The 22187-nt window shown below is 52.3% G+C and overlaps 1 protein-coding gene across 1 annotated transcript in view; it reads right to left on the reverse strand.

Moving 5' to 3' along the window:
• The window catches only part of POU2F3 (POU class 2 homeobox 3), a 35441-nt gene extending 15998 nt beyond the window's left edge, over positions 1-19443 (reverse strand). The window contains exons 1-4 of the mRNA XM_003212687.4: positions 19195-19443; positions 15733-15786; positions 15003-15071; positions 5553-5587 (exon numbers count right to left, since the gene is read on the reverse strand). Of these exons, the coding sequence (XP_003212735.3) occupies positions 5553-5587; positions 15003-15071; positions 15733-15786; positions 19195-19405 (369 nt within the window). The 5' untranslated portion in view covers positions 19406-19443. The remainder of the gene's footprint in view (positions 1-5552; positions 5588-15002; positions 15072-15732; positions 15787-19194) is intronic.
• Between the last annotated feature and the right edge of the window lie 2744 nt (positions 19444-22187).

The raw sequence follows: 22187 nt of genomic DNA on the forward strand, positions 1-22187 counted from the left end.
TCATGATCTATATGACAGCTTTGGGACAACAGCATGAGATGCATTTCCATTGGGCCAAGACCACAAGTGTAGAAAATACGTTATAAATACAGGTCAGAGAGGGACCTGTATGAGTTTGTGAATGGACTGCAACCAGACCTTAGAGCCTGGCACAGCCCAGCAACTCAGAAGCAATGCTGTTTTGTTCCCAACAGTGAGTGGCTAACCAGTGATTTCAATCCAGCCCTCGAGAAAAATAATAATAATAATAATGAATACATAAAAACCCAACAAACCCAAATCCTTCCTCCTATTTCCATCACTCCCCCTATAAACTTCCCCAGAGAGTCAGCAGCGTGTTTTGGAGTTGGTTCCCAGCAATCTCATCTGAGGGCCTCTGAGGTGCCAAAACAAAACTAGCCTGCAGAAGAGGTTCCTCTACATCTCTGTCCTAAGCAAAGCAGTGCCATATTTAGAAACAGAGGACTTTCCCTCCAGCCAGGGCTTTCTCTGACGCTTTCCCAAAGGGCTGCATTTCAATGAAGAACCAGCACACATACAAATTTATGCAATCAGTCTATCCCTGGGACGGAGCAAGGGAACTTCAAAAGGGAAAGGCCAAGGTGGTGCTCCGCTTAGATCCAGTGTCAGTCGAGGCAGATATGGACAGCCGGGCCCATTTCCAGCTAGAGGAGGCTCAAGAGATGAAAAGCAGCTGCAAGACTTGGGCTGAGACCCCGGGGCGATGCGGAGAAGAAGAGAGAGTGAAATCTGAATTGATCCCCAGAGGGAAGAAGGAAGCAGGATGGGAACCTCCCCTCGAGAGGAGGGCAAAACAGGACGGGGATGGAAATCTGGAGGGCAGACTGAAACCCGAACTACCCACAGGGAGAGCCAAGCAGGAACAGAAATGACATCTAGGGAACACATGAGATTAGGGGGAGGTGGGAACACAAAGTGGAATGAAAAACTATGAGAGAGATCGCCGGGGGGAGGGAAGCCCTGATTGAGCAAAATTAAATCTGCAGGGAGTTTTGCATCCCAGATATTAATAACAAAGTACCAAGCGAGTTGAGCCCTTCTTTCCACCTTCAAAAGGATGGAGGGGAGGAAGAACTTGTCTGTGGTTGAGCACAAGACTATGAATCAGAGAATGGGAGTCCGTATCCCGGCTCAGCCAGGGAGCGAGTCCCTGGATTACAATACGCCTCGATGTCCACAGGCAACTCTCCTCTGAAGCACCCGCTGATTTCAGCTGCAATCACAGCACCTTTGGGAAAAGCCGGGCAGTCAGTGCCTGCCTGCAAGACGGGGCTGAACACCTCCCTGCCTTCTGGAGGCACCGGGATGCTCCATTCATTAGCAAAGCGCCTTCAGACGTGTGGGCGGAAAGGACCTAACAAGGTCAGGGTGTTATTAATGGTGCTGCAAAGGGCCACCTGTGATTTCTGATCTCTGATGCAGCTTGCCTGCTTGCTTTTCTCACATCGTGTGCCTACGGGACATCAGCTGTGAAAATCGGGCTCCTCCCTCAGAACAGCTGTAAATCAAAGAATAGAATTCCTCCAGTCAATGGCCCCATCAGATGGGGACAGGGCAGGAAGATGGGGTTAAGGAAGGAGGTCCCCATGTGGCACCGCTGGCAGAGGGCTGGCATTGTAGCATGTGGAATCCTTCACCTGATTTTGGAAGAGTTTTTCAGAAAACTCTGGCTTTTTTTTTTGACTATTCTGGCGGATGCATTCAACTGGCCAAGAAGTCAACCTGAGTCCTAGCAGCTGGGAATGTTAAGCAGCTAAGTGGCTTGGTGCTGATTGAGCACTGGGAGAGAGAGGTATGAGTGTGTCCCTCACACTCATTAGGGACAGTCAGAATGGCTCAGCAGATGACCTGACCTGGGAGTTCAATGCTGACTGAAATGCACATAAACACCAGACCCCTTCAGTCTCATCCCTTGTTCTCTGATTTAACCCCAGATGCTCCCCATGTTCTCAAGATCACTCCTGCCTCACTAACACATTTTCCAGCTGCCTACTTCTCAAAATCCTATTTCTACGAGATCCATAGGAAAGGGGTGTATCCATGTTACACCTCTAATGGGCATAAAGCAAAGAATATAATGTAATAGGACTAAAGAACCAGCAAGAAAATTCAGGCTATGCAGAGCCCCAGGCTACCTGGGCACACGATCAGCTGCTCATCTGTCTGAAATATGGTCAGGTCTCACGGCAGCATCACCTTTATATTGGTACAAATTCCCAACCCATCATTACCATTAAACAAATGACAGCCTGTCTGCAAGGGTAAGCCTCTCGCTGGAACGAAACTGCACGGCATATTTGGAGCACACAGAGATCCTGCTAAGCCTTCCCTGCCTCGGTAATCCATAACCTTACAGAATATGAATTCTGTCCCAGCGTTGGAGAGCAGGGCAATGATTGAGAGCATCTCTACAAGGAGCCCTCGTTCTGCCCTGGCACTCAGAGCTGCATTGCAACGAGCAACACGATGCCACCCATCACACTGCTGGTGGAAAAGAAGTCACCGACCCTGGATCTGTATCTTCCCCTGCTAACTATGGGTTTGCTGCGTGCACATGGCACACACAGCACCTGCTATCACCCAAAACCATCACCCTCAGCTCTACAAGTACTCCAAAGCCAATATTATTTCAGAGATTAACTCCAGACAAAGAGCAAATTACCCGCTCTCCAGAACAGCTCTCTTCAGAGCTGTTTATGAAAACAAACTTTCACCTACAGGGTGAAAGTTGCGTGTACTAAAGAGGAAATGATACAAACAAGGTCTCCCCTCGTGGTGAGGATCGCTGCACAGCAGCAGGAAAATCTCTGCTGCAATGCATCCAGACAGAGCTCTGGACTCAGTGCCATTTTGCTGAAGCCACCCTTGCAGATTTCCTTACTTCTCACCCCAACACGTTCTGGCCACGATCCCAAACCATCAAGAAGCAGATGTCCCTCCCCAGGTTGCCAGCACTGAAGGTGAAAGTTTATTACTCTCTCTTTGCATTTCCCTTGATATAAACAGGAAACAACCAGCATTAGACTCTCTAAATAAAAAAGCCAAACCAGATAGGCAAGGCAGAAGATGCTGCTTTTTTCCATACACGCCCTTTCCCCTCTCATTCACATACAAATTACTGTTGCATCCAGGTGGGAGGAGAGGTTGAAGAGGGGAGGGGGGGAAGGGACGGCTGCCAAATAGGTTGAGGGAGCAGAAAGCAGCTTTCTCATAAAGCACAGGGCTGACCCACAAACTGCAAGAAAACCTCAAACTCCACAAGAGTTTCCCTCCTCCCCATCTGCAGGGTGAGAGCCGTCCCAGCAAGGAACTGGGAGGCAAGAAGGGGTCTAACCAGGTCACTCCACCCTTCTCCTCCTGCCTGGAGCACAACAGGGGAGGGAAGCAGACCTGAAATGTAGGCCATCTACAAAGGCTGGGGGAGAGGCTTAAACGATGTGAGATTTATGATCTTCAAAGCGATTAGCGCCCAACACTCCAAATAAAGTCAAAGAACTCTCGCGTTCGGCTTGGAGTTGGGTTTCAAACCATACTTCTCTGGCTTCAGCTTGAAAACTTGAATTGCAGGTTAACAAAGGGAAAAAAAAGAACCCCAAACCAACCCAAACCCCAAACCAAAATTAAAAACCCACCAACTAATGAACGAGCTCGGCATCTGGTTTTACATGAGAGCACTTTGATATTTCCATATCTCCCCTCTTCCTTTTTCTCATCGCTCGACATCTGCTTGCTGAATTAAAGATAAATTCGCCAATAGCTGAGGTCAACCCAAAACGTGAGCTTATGTTTGGGCTCATTTGAGATAATGGCAATGAGAAGAGCAGCTCAGCCCTACGCGTGGCCTTGGGAGAGCCAAGAGAGGGAGACAGAGAGCCACACTGCCTGCAGGGCCCGTGTCCACCCATAGGCTCACCATAATCCTACTGACTTTGGGGCTGGCCCCACGCCTCGACCAGCAGCCTTCATTCAGCAGCATGCAGGGGATCAGGAGCTTAACAATAACGTGCCCAATCACTGGCAGCTGTAATACAGCTCTCCCTCACTGCAGTCAATAGCATTTCCTCGATTAACCTCAACCCAGGATCCAGTTGTAACACCTTTGTGGTGTTGCCATAGGAGAAGTTTGCAACGATCTCGTGCTTTCATAGCTTATTTCTGTCTGGAGGGAATTTTCTTTTATCGCCTGTCAGAAGCAGATTGGATTCTTCTCTTGGCGTGCAAAAAGCCTGTGCTTTGGGCTCTGCAATCCGCAGAGCTGGAGACACAAGACTTTTTGTTTTCTGCTGGGTTTTCCAAAAACCTGGAAGATGGCTGAACGTGTTAAGACACCTTTTGATAGGAAGCTACGACCCACCCAACACCGGAGATGCCAAACTAACCAAACAAACAGCAGCTCGCTGACATCTGCCAGACCAGAGCCACCGAGGGAAGGTGGGAGGGCAGGAAAGCGATGGGGCAGCACCAGCTGCCCAACTGCTGCCAGCAGGAAGCATGCAAAGATTGCAGCCCTTGGACTCGGGGAAGGTGAAGCTGGAAGCAGGCAGGCTGCTGTGTTGTGAGGAATGCCAACATCAGGTGCTCGTGGCTGCCCATGCAGCTGTTTCTTGCTACAGCTCCCTAGCCAGCTCCAGGCCCTGCAGCAGGTTGGTTGGTGGCTTTGCTCTCCAGACTGCCTTTTTTATTTTCTAGGTCTGAGCCCAGCTCCATGGGTGGCCATAGGAGTCTTTAGCTTGAGACTTGCAGCACATACTCACGTTTCTGTGCAGATTCAAGACCTACGCTCTGCACAGAGCTGCCACCTGCTTCCCTTTGCCATTCTACATTGAGGTTTGGGGATTTCTCAAACCCAGGGCTGAAAATCTGCAGGCATTCCATGAGACAGGGGCTGTTTTGGCTGCATGGAGCTGGAGGATAACATCACACAGCAAAGGCAGCATCCCTGCAGACCCTCACATGCTGCCTGCTGTCAGAAGGACATGCGTGCCTCTGGTGTCCCTTATCCCCACCACCTAGCAAAGAGAAATCTGCCGTTGTAGGCAGGCCTGGTCTTGACCTAGGCACTCCAAGACCTCAAACCACCTCATCTCCAGCCCTTGCTGATACTCCTGTGAGTCAGCCCTGTGCTCCCAGACTTGCATACCACAGTGCTTCCAGTGCCAGTGTTGCACGTAGTGCAAAAAGCACAGAGCTTTGTGGTGGGGTTTGCTCATTTGCTGGTGTAACTGTGGTCCCTTTTGTTTCTAAATGACAATAGAAATAATTAAAAAGCCAGAGAAAGCCTCAAGCAAAGCGTGATTTAAAGAAACTCTATAATTAACTGAATTTCTATGAAATGGGGAAGCCTGGAAACCCAACGTTTTATCTGCCATTGTGTCCCACAAGGGGAATTGGGAAGGACTTCTGTGGTTTGTTTAGCAGTAGCTCACGGCCTCACAGTTTTATCTCCTTGCAGGAGCTGCCTGGGACTCAACGAGATGAGCAACAAACAAACATCAATCCAAGAAAGCAGGAGAATCCAAGGAGTGTCTTACCTGCCTGTTAAAGTCCAGCCCATTCTGTTCACTTCCTACAATGAAACAAACAGAGAGAAAAAAAAAATATCTCAGTATTAATGGCAGTCAGCATCTAGCTAAGCTTTCCATAACCAAAGATACGCTGCTGGCTCAGCAGAAGCAAGGAGAGGAGAGGGAGGTGGAGGCGGTGTGAAGGCAACAGTGGGAGCACAGGGCTCCAGCAGAGAAGAGCTGGAGGATGTAACACATGCCCAGGGAAACCCAGCACTGTACACAGAGATCCAGCTGTGGGAGAGGCCGGCAAGCAGGTGGCCAGGGCTGCAAACCAGGGATCTTCAGGAACCCGTGTGGCACCAGGTAATTGCGGGATATCTGAAGGAACAGAGGGTGCCGTGGGGTTGTGCTCAAGAGGCGTCTCCTTGATTCCAGGAGAGATTGGCAGGCACAGGGGGAAAATCAGACAGGTTTCAGCCTGAAGGTACCGCACAGGCCCTCACTCATTCCCCTTTGATGATAAACATTCTCCCCCCCCCCATCACACCTGCCAAATTCATCAGGAACATCACAGAGGAAAGGCTACACACTGCAGAGATGAATGCTTTAAGGGATTCCACGAAGCCTCCTTCATTGCAAAGGCAACCCCAAGAAACCCCTTTCCTTCTCTTTGCAAGCCATTCCCCAACCCATTCTCTTCCAGCCCAACTGAGCTCATGATAAATAGCCCTAAATTGTTCATATCCCACCAGCAGAAGCCCCTGGGGGGCCGCCTCCTGCTCCCGTGTTGTTTTTTTCCCCCCAGTATAACGTTCCCCGCGAAGCACAGCCTGTGCCCTATGATCTGATCAAGCTCCAACACATCGCGTTGTTCAAGAGTTCACATCTCCTGCATGGAGCTGGGACGCAGCTCAGGGCTGAGCACACACCCAGCTCACTGCTTGCTTTGAAGCCTCTCCCCTAACCCAACAAACAGTTCTTCAGCTCACACCATGCATGATATTCCCTGGTCAACGAGCAGAGCTCTTTGAGATCCTCAGGAGGTGGTGTGCCCACTCCACGTCTACACCTTTCCCACCAGCCTGTCTGCATTTCTGCTGCGTTAGAGCCCATCCTCCTTCCAGGCTTCTTCCAGAGCAGCTTTTCAAAGCTTTCTCTCTTTCCATCTCACCTTTTCCATGCAATTCCCTGCTCTGGCCATGGCCACCTCTCCCCGCTGCTCCACCCCAGGAATTGGTTCATTCATTGAGCTCCAGCTCCGAGCGCCAACGACTGCACGGATAAGCGATGGGAATGCTGATAGCATTAATAAATGATTGCAATCAGCATCCACACACCTGAGCAGGGCTGCGGGAGGATCTTCAAGGCCTGCTGCTTCTACCTTTGAAACTCGGGGGGAGGAGGGGGTTGATGCAATCTAATGGCAGTAGCTGAAGGGAAAAAGGGCAAGAAGGAGAGAAGGAAATAAAGTTCCCAGTTGCTAAAATAGAACAGGAAGGAAAAGGTAATCTTCTGGTTTCTTGGATGCAAGAATTTCGCTCACGTTCAAATGCAGCATGTTGATGAGGCAAGATTCAAAGTCCTTGAGGGAAATCCCTGGGTCCCAGTGATGAGGGCTCTGAGTCACCCCGCACACCCCAGCTCTTGGAAGCGGGCAGCAGCTCCGTGCTGCATCACTACAGCACGAGCCAAGCTCTCCAAACAAGGCTCTGCCAAAACACACAGCGCTTCAAAGCACTCAGGCCCAAGCTCCTCAGCACATCCCCTCCTCCTCTTCTTCCAAGCTTCCCATCTCGTGCTTTTCCCTCCATCAGACTTCTGCTTTTTGCCCTACAGGACCGTACATAGCACCATCCCACCTCACATGAAGTCTGTCTTTTTTTTTTTTTGGTGATGGTGGAACATGCTGGAGGTATGCACAGAGATCCACACGAGCCTGTTTGCAGCTTGGGCATCCAAGACTGAGCCACTGCCCCAGGCTGTCTCTGTAGACAACAAGGAGCACCAAGCACCTCCAGAGGCCATTCCCCCACCCTATCTCACAGTCCTATCTCAACCAGAGACGAACGGCCCTCTGGAGATGACAGTTTCTCTTTATGGACTACAAAGAGACCCAGGGGCAACTGGTTCAGCCTTAGATGTCCGAGAGTGAGGTATTTAAAATGGGGCGAGGTGATTTCTGCTCCCAGCAGTTATGTAAATGGGAGCTGGATACACAAATCTCTGCCACTTTTCAGCAGGATCCGTGAGTGTTTGCTCTCTGATTTATTTGCAAACAGATCTCATGGTTTTCTATTTCGGTAAAAGCTTGTGTGTCAAGTGAAATTAACATGATCTCAGCTGCAAGCCAAGGTTGGGGTGTAATGGGGATAACAGCTCTTCTTCCAGCTAACTCAGTGACTTTCCTACTACCATTTTAAAAGCAGACTGCTCCCAGCTCCTACCAGCACCAGGATCCGCGCTGAAGCTCTTATTTCTCTCCTCAAAGGAACTAACTGTTCAAACAATGAGGATCTGCGCTTGAGATTTAATCTTTCCTAGCTCCAGGTGATAAAAAGAAAGAAAGGTGTAAGTAGCAGCAGATTCCCAACTGCTGCAAACTGCCAGAAACTCCACTCGTTTTGGTGGATCTCCACGACAGCCAACAGCACAGCCAGGCACGGTGGGATCCCAAAGGCTCAATGCAGCCCTCCGCACCCGGAATTGCACCCAACCACGGAAACCCTGGGATTTAAAGCGAACTCTGAGCTCCACACGTTACGTTTCCTAGGAGCTTCCCCATCCACGAGGCTCCCATGGGTGTCCTGGATGGAAGGGAAGAGGCAGCGATAAGCCCCGCAGCGCGGCAGACAGGGACCGCGCGGCTCTCCTCGCTTCACCTGGCAGCTGTTTTGCATAGCACTGGCATCAGATCTGGTGCGAGTTTGCCTGGGGAGGTTTCTCTGGGGATGGGAGCAGCAAAGAAGTTGCTTCCCCCCTAGTCTGGGAGGCTCTGTGTGTTGAGAACACCCATCATCCACACTCCATCCCATCCGACTCGATTCCCACTGTGAGCTGCCCAGCCTGCCCAGAACTCGAGGATGAAAGCTCCACAAGGGGAGAAACCAAAAAAGTAAAAAATAAAAATCAAGATTGCAGCACGTCTTCCCCTTCACAAAGCAAAAACATGCAGATGTCACCTGCGGGACTGACAGCCACCTGATGACACAGCCAGGTTGCCACCTCCAATTCTGACTTCGTTCTCCTTCCCACCCAGCTCCATGCTTAGTTCACCTCGCTGTTTGATCCTGGGAGGGATGGGGGAATTAGAGAGCGATTTCAACCTGTAGCAGGTGTTGGGGAATTCCCACAGGGAATCAGTTTTCTGCCCCATGCATTTGGGAGGGAAATTCAGAACAGCTGAATGACAGTGGGGGAACAGTGCCAGGGAGACAGTGGGCAGGGGCTCAGATGTCTAAATTGCAGCATCTAATTAGGAGCCAATCGCTCTAGGCTGCCTCTACAGCCACGGAGAGGAAGCCAGGGCTTCCAGAGGGCAGCTCACCTCACCCCGGGACATAGGGATGAATCACCTCCAGAGCTGCCTATTCCCATCACTGGCTTTATGGGGTGAGCAGGTCAGAGTACTGAATAGCTAAAATTAAGATCTCTCTCTCCTATCCTCAAGTATTTTAGCATTGCAGCTGATAAAGCGCAGGGACCGACAAAGCAGGCTGGGTGCAGGGCACCTTCCAAGATACATTTTCTTGAAGGTGAGGAATTAACTTGCTCACGTGGACTGAAGTGTCAGATCTCTCAGCCTGAACAACACGTGAAATTAAAGCATCGCCCAAGAGCAGGTTAAGAAATGGTGACATTAAACATGGCTACGGACAATACTTGAGCCACACACTGTATGCAGAGAAAACCTCTCACCTGCACTGAGCACGGCATGGTTCTATGAAATCACAAAGAAATTCAGCATCCTCAGCAGCTCAATTCCCTTTGGATGCTCAGCCACCACCTCGTGGATCTCTCCACCATCCCCAGCAGCCACTTCTACAGACCCAGCAGTAAGGGCCTGGCTGCAATCACTTTTTCACATCTCAGTGCCATCACCCTGACTGCCCCCACCTGTGCCTGCTGGTGATGAGGAGCAGAAGCAGCAGCTGAGCAGACCCAGCTCTATTCCTTTACCCTTGCTGAGATGCTCGCTGTTCCCAAGGCTAACTAACTCCAGCAGTGCTTCTTAAGGGTAGAAAGGGAAAGTGTGAACAGGATGGGAAGTTTGCAAGGCAGCCAAGCAGGGCTGTAGTTTCCCTATTAGCTGTTTGCTCTAGCAACACAAACAGACCCAACCGGGGCACTGCAGCACCTCTGTGGGAGAGCCAAGGCTGCTTAGCAAGGAAAGTGAATCTGCGCTGACTCAAAGTCTGCAGAGGAAGCTTTCACTCGAGTGTTTAATTCATGGGCAAACCCCCGGATCACACCAATGCCATTCCTCCAAGAGCTCCCACCCTTGGTGCCACTGCTGTACCCTCGTGTGGGTCAGGGCACGGGGGGAGTGCGGGACGGCGAGTGTGGGAGACTGGGGCAGCTTCCCGAAGGAAACCCGAGGGCAGCAGTTGTTCCCACGGAAAACATTTCACCTGCAGGTGTTGGGAGAGGGCACGTCTCTTCTCTTGGGCCAGAGGCAAGAGGCAGATCAGACCAGCTCTTCCTTTGCCCCTCTAATTCAAGTCAAACCAGCCTTTTGTTCCCCTTCCCCTCCCCATCCTTTTTTATCCTCTTCCATAATGGGATGTTTAAGAAAAAAAAATAAAATAACCCAACCTCAAACCCTAATCACCTTCATTTGAATTTCAAATATCCCCCTCCTGGCCTCCCCCACGCCCCAACTGACTTGGAGCTGGGAATATGGAAATTTCTCCTGCTCGCCTTAAATGTGGCTGTGCTATGAAAATCACCAGCCCTATGCAAATCCTGAGCAAGCCCCATTGCCATAGCAACCAGCTGTTTTCCAGCCCTGCTGCTGCTGCTGCTCTTACTTCTTTGGGACTTGTCCTGGGGCTGTTGGTAGCTGCAGGGGGAAGAGACAAGAGAGATCCCGGAGGCTTTGAGGGAAGTTTCACCAGGGAGAGCTGCCCCTGGGAGAGGTGCAGCCAAGGACGAGGTGTGGGGCCAGGAAGGCCAGGTTTCCTCAAAAGGCTCCAGCCCCATCCAAAGAGATAAGAGCAAAGGAAAGAAATGGGCTCAGCCCGGGCATCCCTTATGAGCTGTGTCGGTGAGCAGTGCAAAACCAGAGCACCCATCTCACTCCAACGGCTCTTGGGCATGTGTTCTGCCTGAGTTAGAAGCTGATGTGGAGGTGAAAGCCTCTGTATCCTATGGGGCATAAGCCATAAAGTTTGAAAGAAACCCTCCCCAGAAAACCCAGAGACCGATCACGGGAATATGACAAACTCTGTGACCCTGCATCGCAGGGAGAGCTGCAGCCAGGAGCTCACATCCTGGCACCAAGGTGGGAGACAAGATGAGGATCCGTGCTTCGGAGCTGAGGAGCACAGATGGACTGATTACGTTTGTACAGGGAGCGTGTGGCAGAGATGGAGACAAGGGCTCTGATTTTCCACGTTGCAGATTTGATGCAAAATGCACAGATGGCGATGTCAGGACATAGGGTACTTATGGGCTTTTTTGCTTGGGTGGAGAGTTTTGGTGGCCAGCTCTGTGCTGCTCTGGCCTGCCTGGCTCAGGGGGCTGTTGGATGAAGGCAGTGTCACCTCTTGCTGCCATCCTCCCACTGCTACAAGCTGTGCAGTTGAGAAGAGTGACATCCAAAGGGCCTCCCCTCTGCAACACCATAGGAGCAGATGCACCATAGCTCCTCACAGCCTTCATTTTCTTAGGGTTCAAAGGAAAAGTTCTTCAGTGAGAGCAATATCTGCTTCCTAACACAATCAGAGATGCTACGCAGGCTGCGAGGGTGACACAACCACGATGCTATTGCCATCAGAGCCAGCCAAAAGCCCACCTGTCTGGAGCCACAATCCCAAACCTGGCTGCTCCCAGATCCTAGCCACGCAAAGCTCCATCCACTGCCACCAAGGCTGCAGGTCTGCCCCACGCTGCACATCCCAGCTCCCTCCCCATGCACTGGGATGCCCATCACACCCGCCCCAGGCTGCTGGCAGGCTGTCCAGTTCCCCACATTGCAGGGTGGGGAGGGAAGATGTTCGGAGCGCCTGCAGCTATTCGGTTACCGATGGTTGTGTTTGAAGAGCTTCCCTATCGCCCTTTTGTTAAGGCTTTGGCTTCCCCCTCATAGCCTCAACAGATGAAATCAAAGGGAAGTAGCTTTGCTTGGTGTAACCTGTTTTGATCAAGCAGATAAACGGGGAACAAGTGTCTGACACAAACAAACAGACAGACGGAGGCAAGTCCCACCTCAGCATTTTGTTGCATCAGATACAGAGGGCTTAGATAAACCACAAGAAGGGGGAGATCTCTGCCTCTCGGCTTGAAGACCAGGGGCGACACTCGGCAGTGCCAAGCCCCCACAGTTCCCATAAAAAAACCAACCCAGAACTTGCTGGCATGGCTTTCATCAGTTTAAAAAGATGAAAAGAGCTCGGAGCCAAGCGCTTGTCATTACCCCCCATGGAGCCCAGCAGCACCCTGGTGCACGGAGCCTTACCAGCATCATGCAGGGCGAGGAGGGCCCTGCGAGGACAACTGGGCTCTATAGGGCTGTATGGCCCCACGCAGCCCCAAAAGACCCGTAAAGGAACAACCCCTGCAGCTCACACATGTATCATGATGGGAAAGGCAGAAGGAAGGCATAGGAGGGCTGGGTGGGTGATATTCCAGAGGTTTTGTCTTTTTCTTATGCAGTGGAATTTCGCTACAACTACGAGGGGAAGCAGCTCGAGCAAGTGTGAGCTTTTGGAGAGCGTCTCATTAAAAGCTTCCAAGTGTTTCATATGAAATCAGCGTGGAGAAATAAATAAAAGAAGAATCAAAGCCGAGCTTTCCCGACCTCTTATGAAAAAGGAAAAAAAAAATATGCTGAAAGTTTCTCAAAAAGGGAAAAGCCCCACAATCTTTTTAAATGCTTTCAAAGTAAAACAATGCCCCAGATTACCCTTTCCTCCCTCCAAGCCTGGAACTGGCGGAGATATGAAAGGATGAGATGATACTTCTGCTACCGACACTTCCCATCAGATCTGCAGGCATCAGTTTCAGATCAAGGGCTTGGTTTACAAAAGCATTTTGGCACCCGGCTCCCTCCAGATTTCTTTTATTATTATTATTATTTAAAATTCCTCTTGGAGCCAGTCTACGTCTTTATGTGATGAAAGGCCTTTGTGAATCCGCACCTAGAAAGATTTCCATTCTTTGGAAGCAATAATATTGGTCGTTTGGTAACTACTGCCTTCTATGGAGGGAGCAAGATTCCTGGAAAGCTGTGCAGCGGTCCGGTTCGTTAGGAAACAGGCCTTCAATTAATTAGTAAGTAATCAGAATGGACTTTCCCACATGAAGCTGGTAAACAAAACCCCAAACGGCGAGGTGCTGCGGTAAGTATTCCTCTCATGCTGCACATCAGGGGAAATACAGCAGTTCAGGGAAGCTCAGTACAAAGCGCTCTGTTGTCGGTAAACGAGGATTGTTGGAAAGGGGAAAAAGCAAACAAAGGCAGCGGGGAGATCTGGTGCAGCACAGGGGCAGCAGCCCCATGGGAGCTCAGTTGGGGGTGGGTGCTGTGGGACCCCAAAGGATCCACCAGCATTCTCTTCCACGAGAGAAAAGCCTGATCAGTCCACAGGGAAGGGTTGGTCTGTGGTAAATGGAGGAGGATTATCCATTCTGATATCCCTGCCTGACAGGAAGGCTCCTGGAGCACTGCTCAGCACTCTCCATCTCCCCTCAGAAGAGATGCTATTGGCTTTCTGGGAAGCTTACACCGAAATTGTGTTTTATCCCAACAGCTTTGGTGCTGGCTTCTCCTCTATTGAACACCAGTGCCACCAGCAGCGGCTCTCCCGATAGCATCCAGCCACGACAAAACCCAGCTCCGGCCTAACACAGCCTTCTTCTCACCACCATTCAACCATGCTGCCCATCAGCAATATGTGCCAGTCCATTTCTCGTTCCCCATTCAGTGCCCAGTTACAGCCAACAGCCAACACTGATTTGGAAGATCTCGAGCAGCCGAGGCTGTATTTGTTGCCAGGCTGGGAAATATCCATCTCCAAAAACCAGCGTGGGGTCGGCTGGAAGCCATGAGCTGACCTGACCAAAGTCAACCAGAGTTCATAGACATGAATAGAACCAGATTGTATCTCAGCCTTAGATTGCGTCAAATAACTTCAGAGTGCTGAGACCTCAACGCACAGCGTAAATAAAGGGGCACTTTCAGTCCCATTAGAACATGCCTGGGCTTCTCCAGCTTTCACCAACATCTCCTGTTTTTCCTTTCCCTCTCAATTGACAAAAGCAAAAGGGAAGCAATAAAATCATTCCCTGTGAAGCTTTAATCTGTTGTTACGCATCTTCCCACCCCAAGCTTTGTGCTCTCCAAAGAGCAACAACTCTCATACGTTGCCTATGAGTTTTGGCTTTAAATGGTGTTTATTTCTACCTCTACAAATGAGCCTTTCTGTTTCTAGTAATCTTTGTTTGTTGTAACCGTAACCAGCGGGTGCTTAATGCTTGTCTTATTGCTGTTTATTGGCCTGAAAAGGAACCTGACCGTAAGCCTTTGTGAAGTTCTGTCCTCGAATCCTGCCCTCAAAGCCCACTGCAGGCAGAAGTGATGCTGGAAAACACAGTATTGATTCTCCAGTGCACCTCACACCTCATGGCAGTGCAAGAAGCGGTAGGTGGGCTAGAATAACTCAGTGCTGTTCCATTCTCAGGATCACTCTGCTCTTCAGTTTTACGTTTTTAAGGGAATTGGGGGCTTCTAGCCGCAGAGCAGCCTGAGCATCAGGTGGGAGCGGGATGAGAAACCCCATCACGCTTCAAGATGAGCGGCGTTCCCTGCTGGCTGGAACAACCTGGCTGGATTTGGGTATTCCACAAGTCCCTCCCATTTTTCTACAGACACGAGGCCAAAAAAAGCACAGTCCCTGGGCCCTGTGTCTGGGGAAACATTCCTGGCATCGACCCTGCATACAACCTTTGCGCTAAGCTGGGCGGCCCAAAACTATTTCAGTGGCATAATTCATTTAGCAATAGAGGAGCACATTTCCTTGCTGAAACCACAGAGGACATTGCAGAGCCACGCACTGATTCACTGCTGTGACAGAGGAGCTTGCATGCTGATCAAGATACGGGTGCAATCCTCGCCCAGAGCGCATTTTTGATCAATTCCCAGCTGGCTGCGGGAGCACGGTGCAGAGCAACAGGCGTGGAGCAAAGCATGGCAGGAACTTCCAGCACCCCACTGCCCCTCTGCCCAACAGCCCCCCGTGTCCTGGACCCCCTTACCTGGCTCCACTTGGTCGGGTTCATGCCGGGTGTCCGTGGAATCCGCCGCATCGCTGCTCATCTTGATCTCTGAGAAAAAAAAAAAAGATGGCACAACTGATTTTAATAACAGGTCACAGTCCCAGGCAACAGGCACATGTGGCTTCCACTAAACAGCACAAATGAATGTGTAATTATAATAAACCATCAGACTTTCAAATTTCTGATTCCTTCAACATACAGCCACTAGAATATTCATCAGCTCCGAGGATGCACTTTCCCTCCTGTTGCTCTTCGCAGCCCCCTTCTCCGCTCACTGATGTGCTTCTCATCCTTCGTGCCATTCCCCTTCCCACAGAGGGCAAGGGGCACTACTGTGCCCTCCAACCCCCCCCAGGCTCTTCCTTTATGAAGACCTCCCAGAGCAGCTGGGGGCACCGCCCTCCATCCCACACCTGGAGGAGAAGGGGATCCCTCCCAGCTTCCATCCTCCCCTACGTCCCATCCTTTCATTTTGGGACATTGTGGCCAAGCTGGTGTTGGTTTGGTGCCATACTGGCACCGCACGGAGCAGGATGCTCTCAGGGAAGTTGCTCCTTCCCTCACCCCCTTCCAAACTCTGCTCTTCTCAATACATCTGCTTGCAAACCTATTCACCCAACACGTGCTCACTGCCCCCAGAAGAACACCGCCCGCACCATCCAACACATCTCTCTCCATCCTCCTCAACGCCAATAAATTCGTCATTTACCCTTGAAGTGATGGCTGCCACCACACCCGGGGCCACGTTCTCCTTCGGGGACAGCTGAAAGGAAAGAGTGGGAATAGTCAACTTTGTACGGGATCCCTCGTCTCCTCCTTAACAGAGGCAAAGTACACAGAGAGAAAGAAGGAAGAATATCTATTCAAATTCAGACGGACACCCCCTCGCCCTCTTCTCCCCTTTGCATGGGAATTTTAACTCTTTCCAGGCAAGTTGAGGGGGGGGGAAAAAAAGAAAAAGAAAAAAGATAATAAATTTTTATAAAGACCCAACGGAGTGATTTGCATGTGCCTCCTGCAGCCAATCCCAGCCCCAGCAGTCACACAATTTGCATCAGGGAATAACAACAGCGTGGAAGCGGAGCACTGTTTGCTGTGGTTTTGCTGGGACAGCAAAGGCAGGTGGAAGCCTTCTTAAAGGCATCACACAGCCCTTTTCCTCTTCCCTATGCATGCCTCGTGTTATTTCCAACTGGCCAAAACAGCCTGCGTGTTTTTATTCCGATTTCCCTCTATTGCTCACAATAGAGCAAGCACCTCTCTCTCATTTCCCTCCTATTGGAGCTTCCAGCATGCAAACGGCAAACTCTCTGCTTTGTTTAGGCCTTCCTTTAGGTTAAGGTCTGAAATTCTTTCCTAAGCTAAAGTCTGCTGGAAGAAAAAACAGTAAAGCTGTGCACCATGGCAGCACAGAGCCAACCATGCACTTCAGAAACTTCCTCTCCTTAAACTGTCTGAAGGAGCAAGGGAGGAAAAGGAGAGGCAAAAATGTTTCTTTTCAAGTAATCCCTCTGCAATTAAGACACGAGCATTTAGTGGGGCTTCTAAGTATTTCTACTGCAGGAAGAGCAATTATCTCCAGCTATAAACATCTTGTCTTGTACTGCTGCCAGGGGACCCTGACTTAGGCAGGCTACAAAGCGCTCAGCTCTGTCTGCTGCCAGGAGGTAGCTGGAGGAGAAGCCAAGTTCTCATCAAATAAAATAAGAATACAACTTCACAAAGCAGGGAAGCAGCAAAGTGATGCGCTGTGTGCACCCCCAGCCCCTTCACACGGGGTCAGAGCCAGCAGTTTGCAGCCAGCAGCATCCTTCACCCATCCGTGGTTATCATGTGAGGCGTGGGGGGCTGAGGAATGGCATCTGCCACTTGATTGCTTATCAGGTATCATCCATCAGTTTAATTCCCTCCTGCTGCAGCCAGCAGATAAGGCGATGCCCTGTGATGCTCTCATACAGAAAGCAAAAGGGTTTTGTTTTCACAAAGGCTCGACTTCCCCTCGTCACCCTGACACAAGTAATTACAGCTTAGATGCGTTGCGAGGGGAAAAATAAACCCCACTCCTCACTCAAAAAAAGCCCCCAAAAACAGAAGAAAAAAAAAAGAAAAAAGAAAACAACAACAAAGAACCAGGAGGAAAAAAGCAATGTTTTTTGATGGAAGTCTGCTGATATGGGTGAACACACATGGATAGCAGTGCTGCATCCTCTGAGGGGTCCTTGGGAACAAGGACTGGGGATGCAGAGGGTGACTTTCTGATGTAAGCATAGCCAGGATGATGGGAACTATACGTCCTTCACTACAACCCAGGGGCAGAGTGACACTGAGCCCCCACGTATGATGGTTTTTCTTAAGACAAAGCAGGCTGTGAGACATCGAGGCTGGGCAAATGCGGGCTCTTGCCATGCAGCTTTGCAATAGATGGAGAGCAAGCTGAGTGCAGACATGGCTGGGAAAAATAATGCAATGTGGGACTGCCTGACTCCCAACCACAGCCCCATTAGGAGCCGCCGCTGTGGCCTGGGCCATATTAAAAATGTGCTGCCAGAGCTCAGCTACCTGCAGAAGAGGCAGGCTGCTTTGTTTACCCAGACCAAAGCAACTCTACCGGTGCAGACACTTCTCTGGGGATATATCTGCATCTCTATTTTGGCCGAAACAAATGGTGTCAGCAAATAAAGCTTTCCCAAGCCCTTATTCCTTGGAGTTGTTCTGACATGGGCACCAGCGTAAACCAGCCCAGTGGCTTTAAGAGGAAAAAAGAAAGTAGTGGAGAGAAATTGAGTTGGTTGAGTCCAGCACCTGGGATCTGGTGGGTTTTGCTGTGCTCTACGTGCCTGAGCTCTGCGGAGGCTGCAGGAAGCTGAGAAGGTGCAGATGTTAGGAGCAGGGGGTGGTTCTGTTGCAGGGGAGTGCTGTGCAGACCCTGCTGGGGGGGGGCAATGTGGGTTTCAGCCTCGCAAGCTGCTCGGCACACAGATCCCCCTTTGCAGCAATGGGAATAACTCCCTCCTACCTGCGCTGGGCTCTGCCACGTGCAAACAGCCGGGCTCAGCTTTGTCTCCCTCCCTGTAAATCCACTGCTGGAAGCTCGGGCCCCTCGGTGGGCGATTTGGGGGAGGGAGGCTCAGCGTGCACCCTGCACCACGCAGCTCCCAGCCAAATCCACCCGGGAGCGATGCTACGGGCTCTGACAGAGGGCACGGTATCAATGTGGGGAATCTTCTCATGAAGAAAGAGTCGCCCACAAGTTGAGCAGCTGGGCAGGTAGGAGCCTGGGGGGGACACAGCCCCAGGAGATGCCGCACACCGGGCCCAGCGCAGGTGCTCAGACCCCGCTGCACTGCCAGCCTCCCGCTGCCTCTCCCGGTGGTGTGGAGGCTCCCAGCTCAGCTGCACGTGGCCCCTGCCCCCAGCGCCCCATCCCACAGGGGAGGCTGTCAGGACCCAGTTCACAGCCCCACGTGCCTGAGTATGGTCCCTCCGCTCTTCACAGGGGCTCCTCAGGATGGGAGCAGCAGCCAAACCCGAGGTGCAGGGCGAGCCTGAGCTCCTGGCAGCACTGAGGTGTTTGGCACCCATTGCTCTGTTACCAGCGAGGGCTGCCTGGAGATGTGGAGCTTCCAGGCTGCACCGCTGTGTCAAAACCCTGGGAGCAGCGCCTGCTCCTTCTGCGTATCACCCTTCATTCATTCTCTGTCCTCCCCCATCCCATCAAGAGTCACCCCATCCTTTTGCAGCTCCCTGCTCATTCATTTCTCCCTCCTTTTCCCTCTTCATCATTCCCTTTTCTCCTTGCAGCCCACCTCCCACCTCCCTCTCACTCACACCTCCTTCCTGCATCCCTCTGACTTCACCCCTCTCACTGCTCCCAGCTTTACCCCAATGACACCAGACCCGGGGCTCAGGCACTGCCTGCCCAGTTTCCAGCTGCCCCAATGCCTTTCTCTCTGCTCTGCTCTGCAGCCCACGTTGGTGCCAGCAGTGCGAGCAGCACGTCCACACTGTGCACCCTAAAAAGGGCCAAGGCAGCATCCATCCCCGTGTGCCAGCTGCGATCGCTCACTCCAACAGGAGAGGAGAGAAGAGGAGGTAGAGGAGGGGGAAAAGCCATAAGAATCGCAGCAACCCCATTTCCTGCAGCCCGATCCTTCCTGCCGCGTTCGTTTACCTGCGTGCACGGACTCCAGGTTCACCATCCTGCTGGCGGGGGGAAACCCGCGGTGCGCCCAGCCTCCTGCCGTCAGCCCCAGGTTGCCAGGGGCTGCCAGTTTGCCCTCCCTCCTCTGCCACCCGCTGCTGCCTCTCGAACCGGGCGCGGGTCCGCTCCCGACGGGACCTACAGCTCCATTGCCTGTTGCCATGCAGGGCCAGGTGAGCATGCGGCTCCACGCCACGCCTCGCCCCACCTCCGGCTCCCTCGGGTGCCCTGACACCCAGCAGCCTGGCGCCCGGCCCATGCAAAAGCACCATTTGCATATTAGTAACCGGGGAATGGATGAGTCCCTGCAGCGCTACCAGGGTGTGGGGTGGGGTGGGAAGGAGGCGGATCGCCCGCCCGCCCGCGCCGCCTCGATGAGCCCCGCAGCACCTGCGAGCAGGCCTGGCTGCTGCCCCGCGTAGCCTCGTGCTATGGGGAGGCTGCGGGCATCGCGAGGGGGTCGAGGCACGACGCTGGGCTGGGTGGCAGTCAGGGGGAAGCAGCACTTTGGTGGTGGTTGGGTTGGGCCACTTGCATGGGGCTGAGCATCGGGGGATCCGTGTGAAGCGCTCAGCTCAGTGGGACGGAGCGGTGCTCCGGTGTGGCTGAAGGCAGGATGACACACAGCTAGCCCTTCCCAAGCTGTGCTCCCTGCCACGAGGCTCGAGGAGAGGGAAGCAGGGCCTGGGGCCGCCTCCTCCCCACCGTGTCACGTCAGGCTTCAGGATTCCAGGGAAGCCAGGGAGAAAATCCCCTAGCTGCAGGCAGGCCTGCGCTCCGTCCCATGACAGTACCAGCATCCCCCTGACCTGCTCAAACCATTCAATGATTCTAAACCTATTGTCTCTGTTTGCCCCCTGCGGTGCCCCGATGCCTCCTGCCTTGCTTAGGGGTGTACAAACCTCCCAGTCTCCTGCTCAGCCCCTTCCTGAAAGCGTTAACAGGCTTTATCCATCAGAGCTGCCAGGTACAAGCTATCACACATCCATCTCTCCCTGCCTCGTGCACGTTCCAGGGCTCTTGGCTTTCCCACATGCTGTTCTCCCTCCCTGGAAAGACAGGTTTCTCCCAAGGAATGGGTGGGTGGTGGGCAGGCTCTCCAGGCTTCACCTCCACCCCGGTGTGGAGCTATGGGGTTGGAGAACCTCACCTTCATCCCAATGTGGGGCTGGAGCATGAGGGGACACCCATGGGAGAGGGCTTCAAGGATATGCTTCAAAATTAAAAAAAAGATGAGGAAAGCAAGAATAAAAATGGAAAAGGAAATGCAGAGAGGAGGGTCCCAGGTTTGCAGGATGGAGGGACTGAAGGGAGATAGCTGTGGGCTGTTTTCAGTGCTGCTCCAGGAAGCAGGAGGTGACACAGGCAGACTGTGCAGGACTTCTGCTCCTGGCCTTCTGCCACAGTTCTGTGGCACAGCCCCAGCTCGGCTGGACCCGTGGGCACTGCTGGGCTGCTTGTGAGAGTCATCAGCGTGACCCCCACACCTGGGATTTCCCCACGTCGAAGCCTGATGCGATCAGGTGTCCGCACTGCGTCAGACGTGGGTTTGGAGGTGGCACTCAGCCAGCTGGAAGGGGTGCAGAGAAAAAGCTCCTTAAAGGCTGGGGGCCACCAACGCTCTCTTTTTCCCCATCTCAAGCACTCAATCGCATTCCTGTGACGCTCTTTCTTTTTTTCCCTCTGCTCCCCGATGCTTTCCCTTGCTCCAGAGCAAGGCAGCCCATCCCTATCCTCCGGGTGTCCCGCACCGCTGTCACCGCGCACCCCCCAGCACACCCCGGGATGCTGGCCCGGCCATAGGCGGCCCCGCAGTGCCCTCTCCTGGTCCCAGCTGCTAGGCTCTGCTTTTTTTCTGGTTCTTATCTTGCGGTCGGTGGGACAGCGAGAAGGAGAGAAATCGCGTTTTTCTCCTCAGCAGCCCTTCACCTGGAGACCACTGCCAGGAAAGTACGTGACCTCGTGGTTAAGTGACCTGAAGCCGCCCTGAGACGTACAGACAGACAAGAGAGGAGAGCTGCAGCCCTAAGAACACCTTTCCCAGGCAGATTTGCTTTAACTCCATGTGCAGACAATCTCTCCTGGATGCCCGCAGATACGCTGCTGATAGAATTCAGCTGCACTTCTATTCCTTTCTTTCCTCCCCGTGAGCATCAATCAGGACCCACTGCCTCCCATCCTCACCACTTGCACACAGCCCACTCGTGCTCCCTCTCGAAGGAGGGGAGCTCTGCAGACAGCACTGCCTGGGGATGGGGCTGCAAGCACGGGCTGTGGAAAGATGTTACAAAAATCCCCCATAGCTTCTCCTATAGCATTAAGGATTTATATCAGAGCTCCCGGCCAGCTTGAGCTGCCTCTGTGCCAGGATCTGAGCCCAGAAGGAAGGACAGCAGGAACCGAGGCAGCAGAGACCGAGCCCACGTAATGCTGAGCACGTCAGCGGGGGAAAAACAACTCCAACCTCCCTAGAAATCATTGGGAGATGCTTCGGTGGCTCAAATGCAGAAGGACTGAGGTTGCACAAGCTCTGCCTCCGCCTGCACCACGCTAGGGGGAATCAGCACTCCACGCTTCTCCTGCGAGCAGCACGAGCTCCGAACCGCCCCAAAACGCCGTCCTCCTTTCACCTCTGCTGCAGAGGGATGGATAAAAAAGGACACCCATCCCTCCCCCAGGGCTGCTGGGCACAGACCCACACTTATATGCTCCCGAGGGGGAGAGGAGCAGACCCCAGCCTCCCTAACCCCAAAACTCCATTACTGCCCCGGGCTCTGTAATGTGCCCAGAGCTCAGGCTCATAACTACAGGAGGAGCTGCAGGATCACACTGACGACCCCCCTCTCCCCCCAATCCTCAAGCCCACAGTACAGGCTTGATACAACAGCCCTCAAATCAAGATTCCAAACAGACAGATGACACTGAGGTTACAACAGAGCCTTTTAGGCCAGGGATGCTTTAAA

Source organism: Meleagris gallopavo, chromosome 26, assembly GCF_000146605.3.
Source record: "Meleagris gallopavo isolate NT-WF06-2002-E0010 breed Aviagen turkey brand Nicholas breeding stock chromosome 26, Turkey_5.1, whole genome shotgun sequence".
In the NCBI taxonomy this organism is placed as follows: Eukaryota; Metazoa; Chordata; class Aves; order Galliformes; family Phasianidae; genus Meleagris; species Meleagris gallopavo.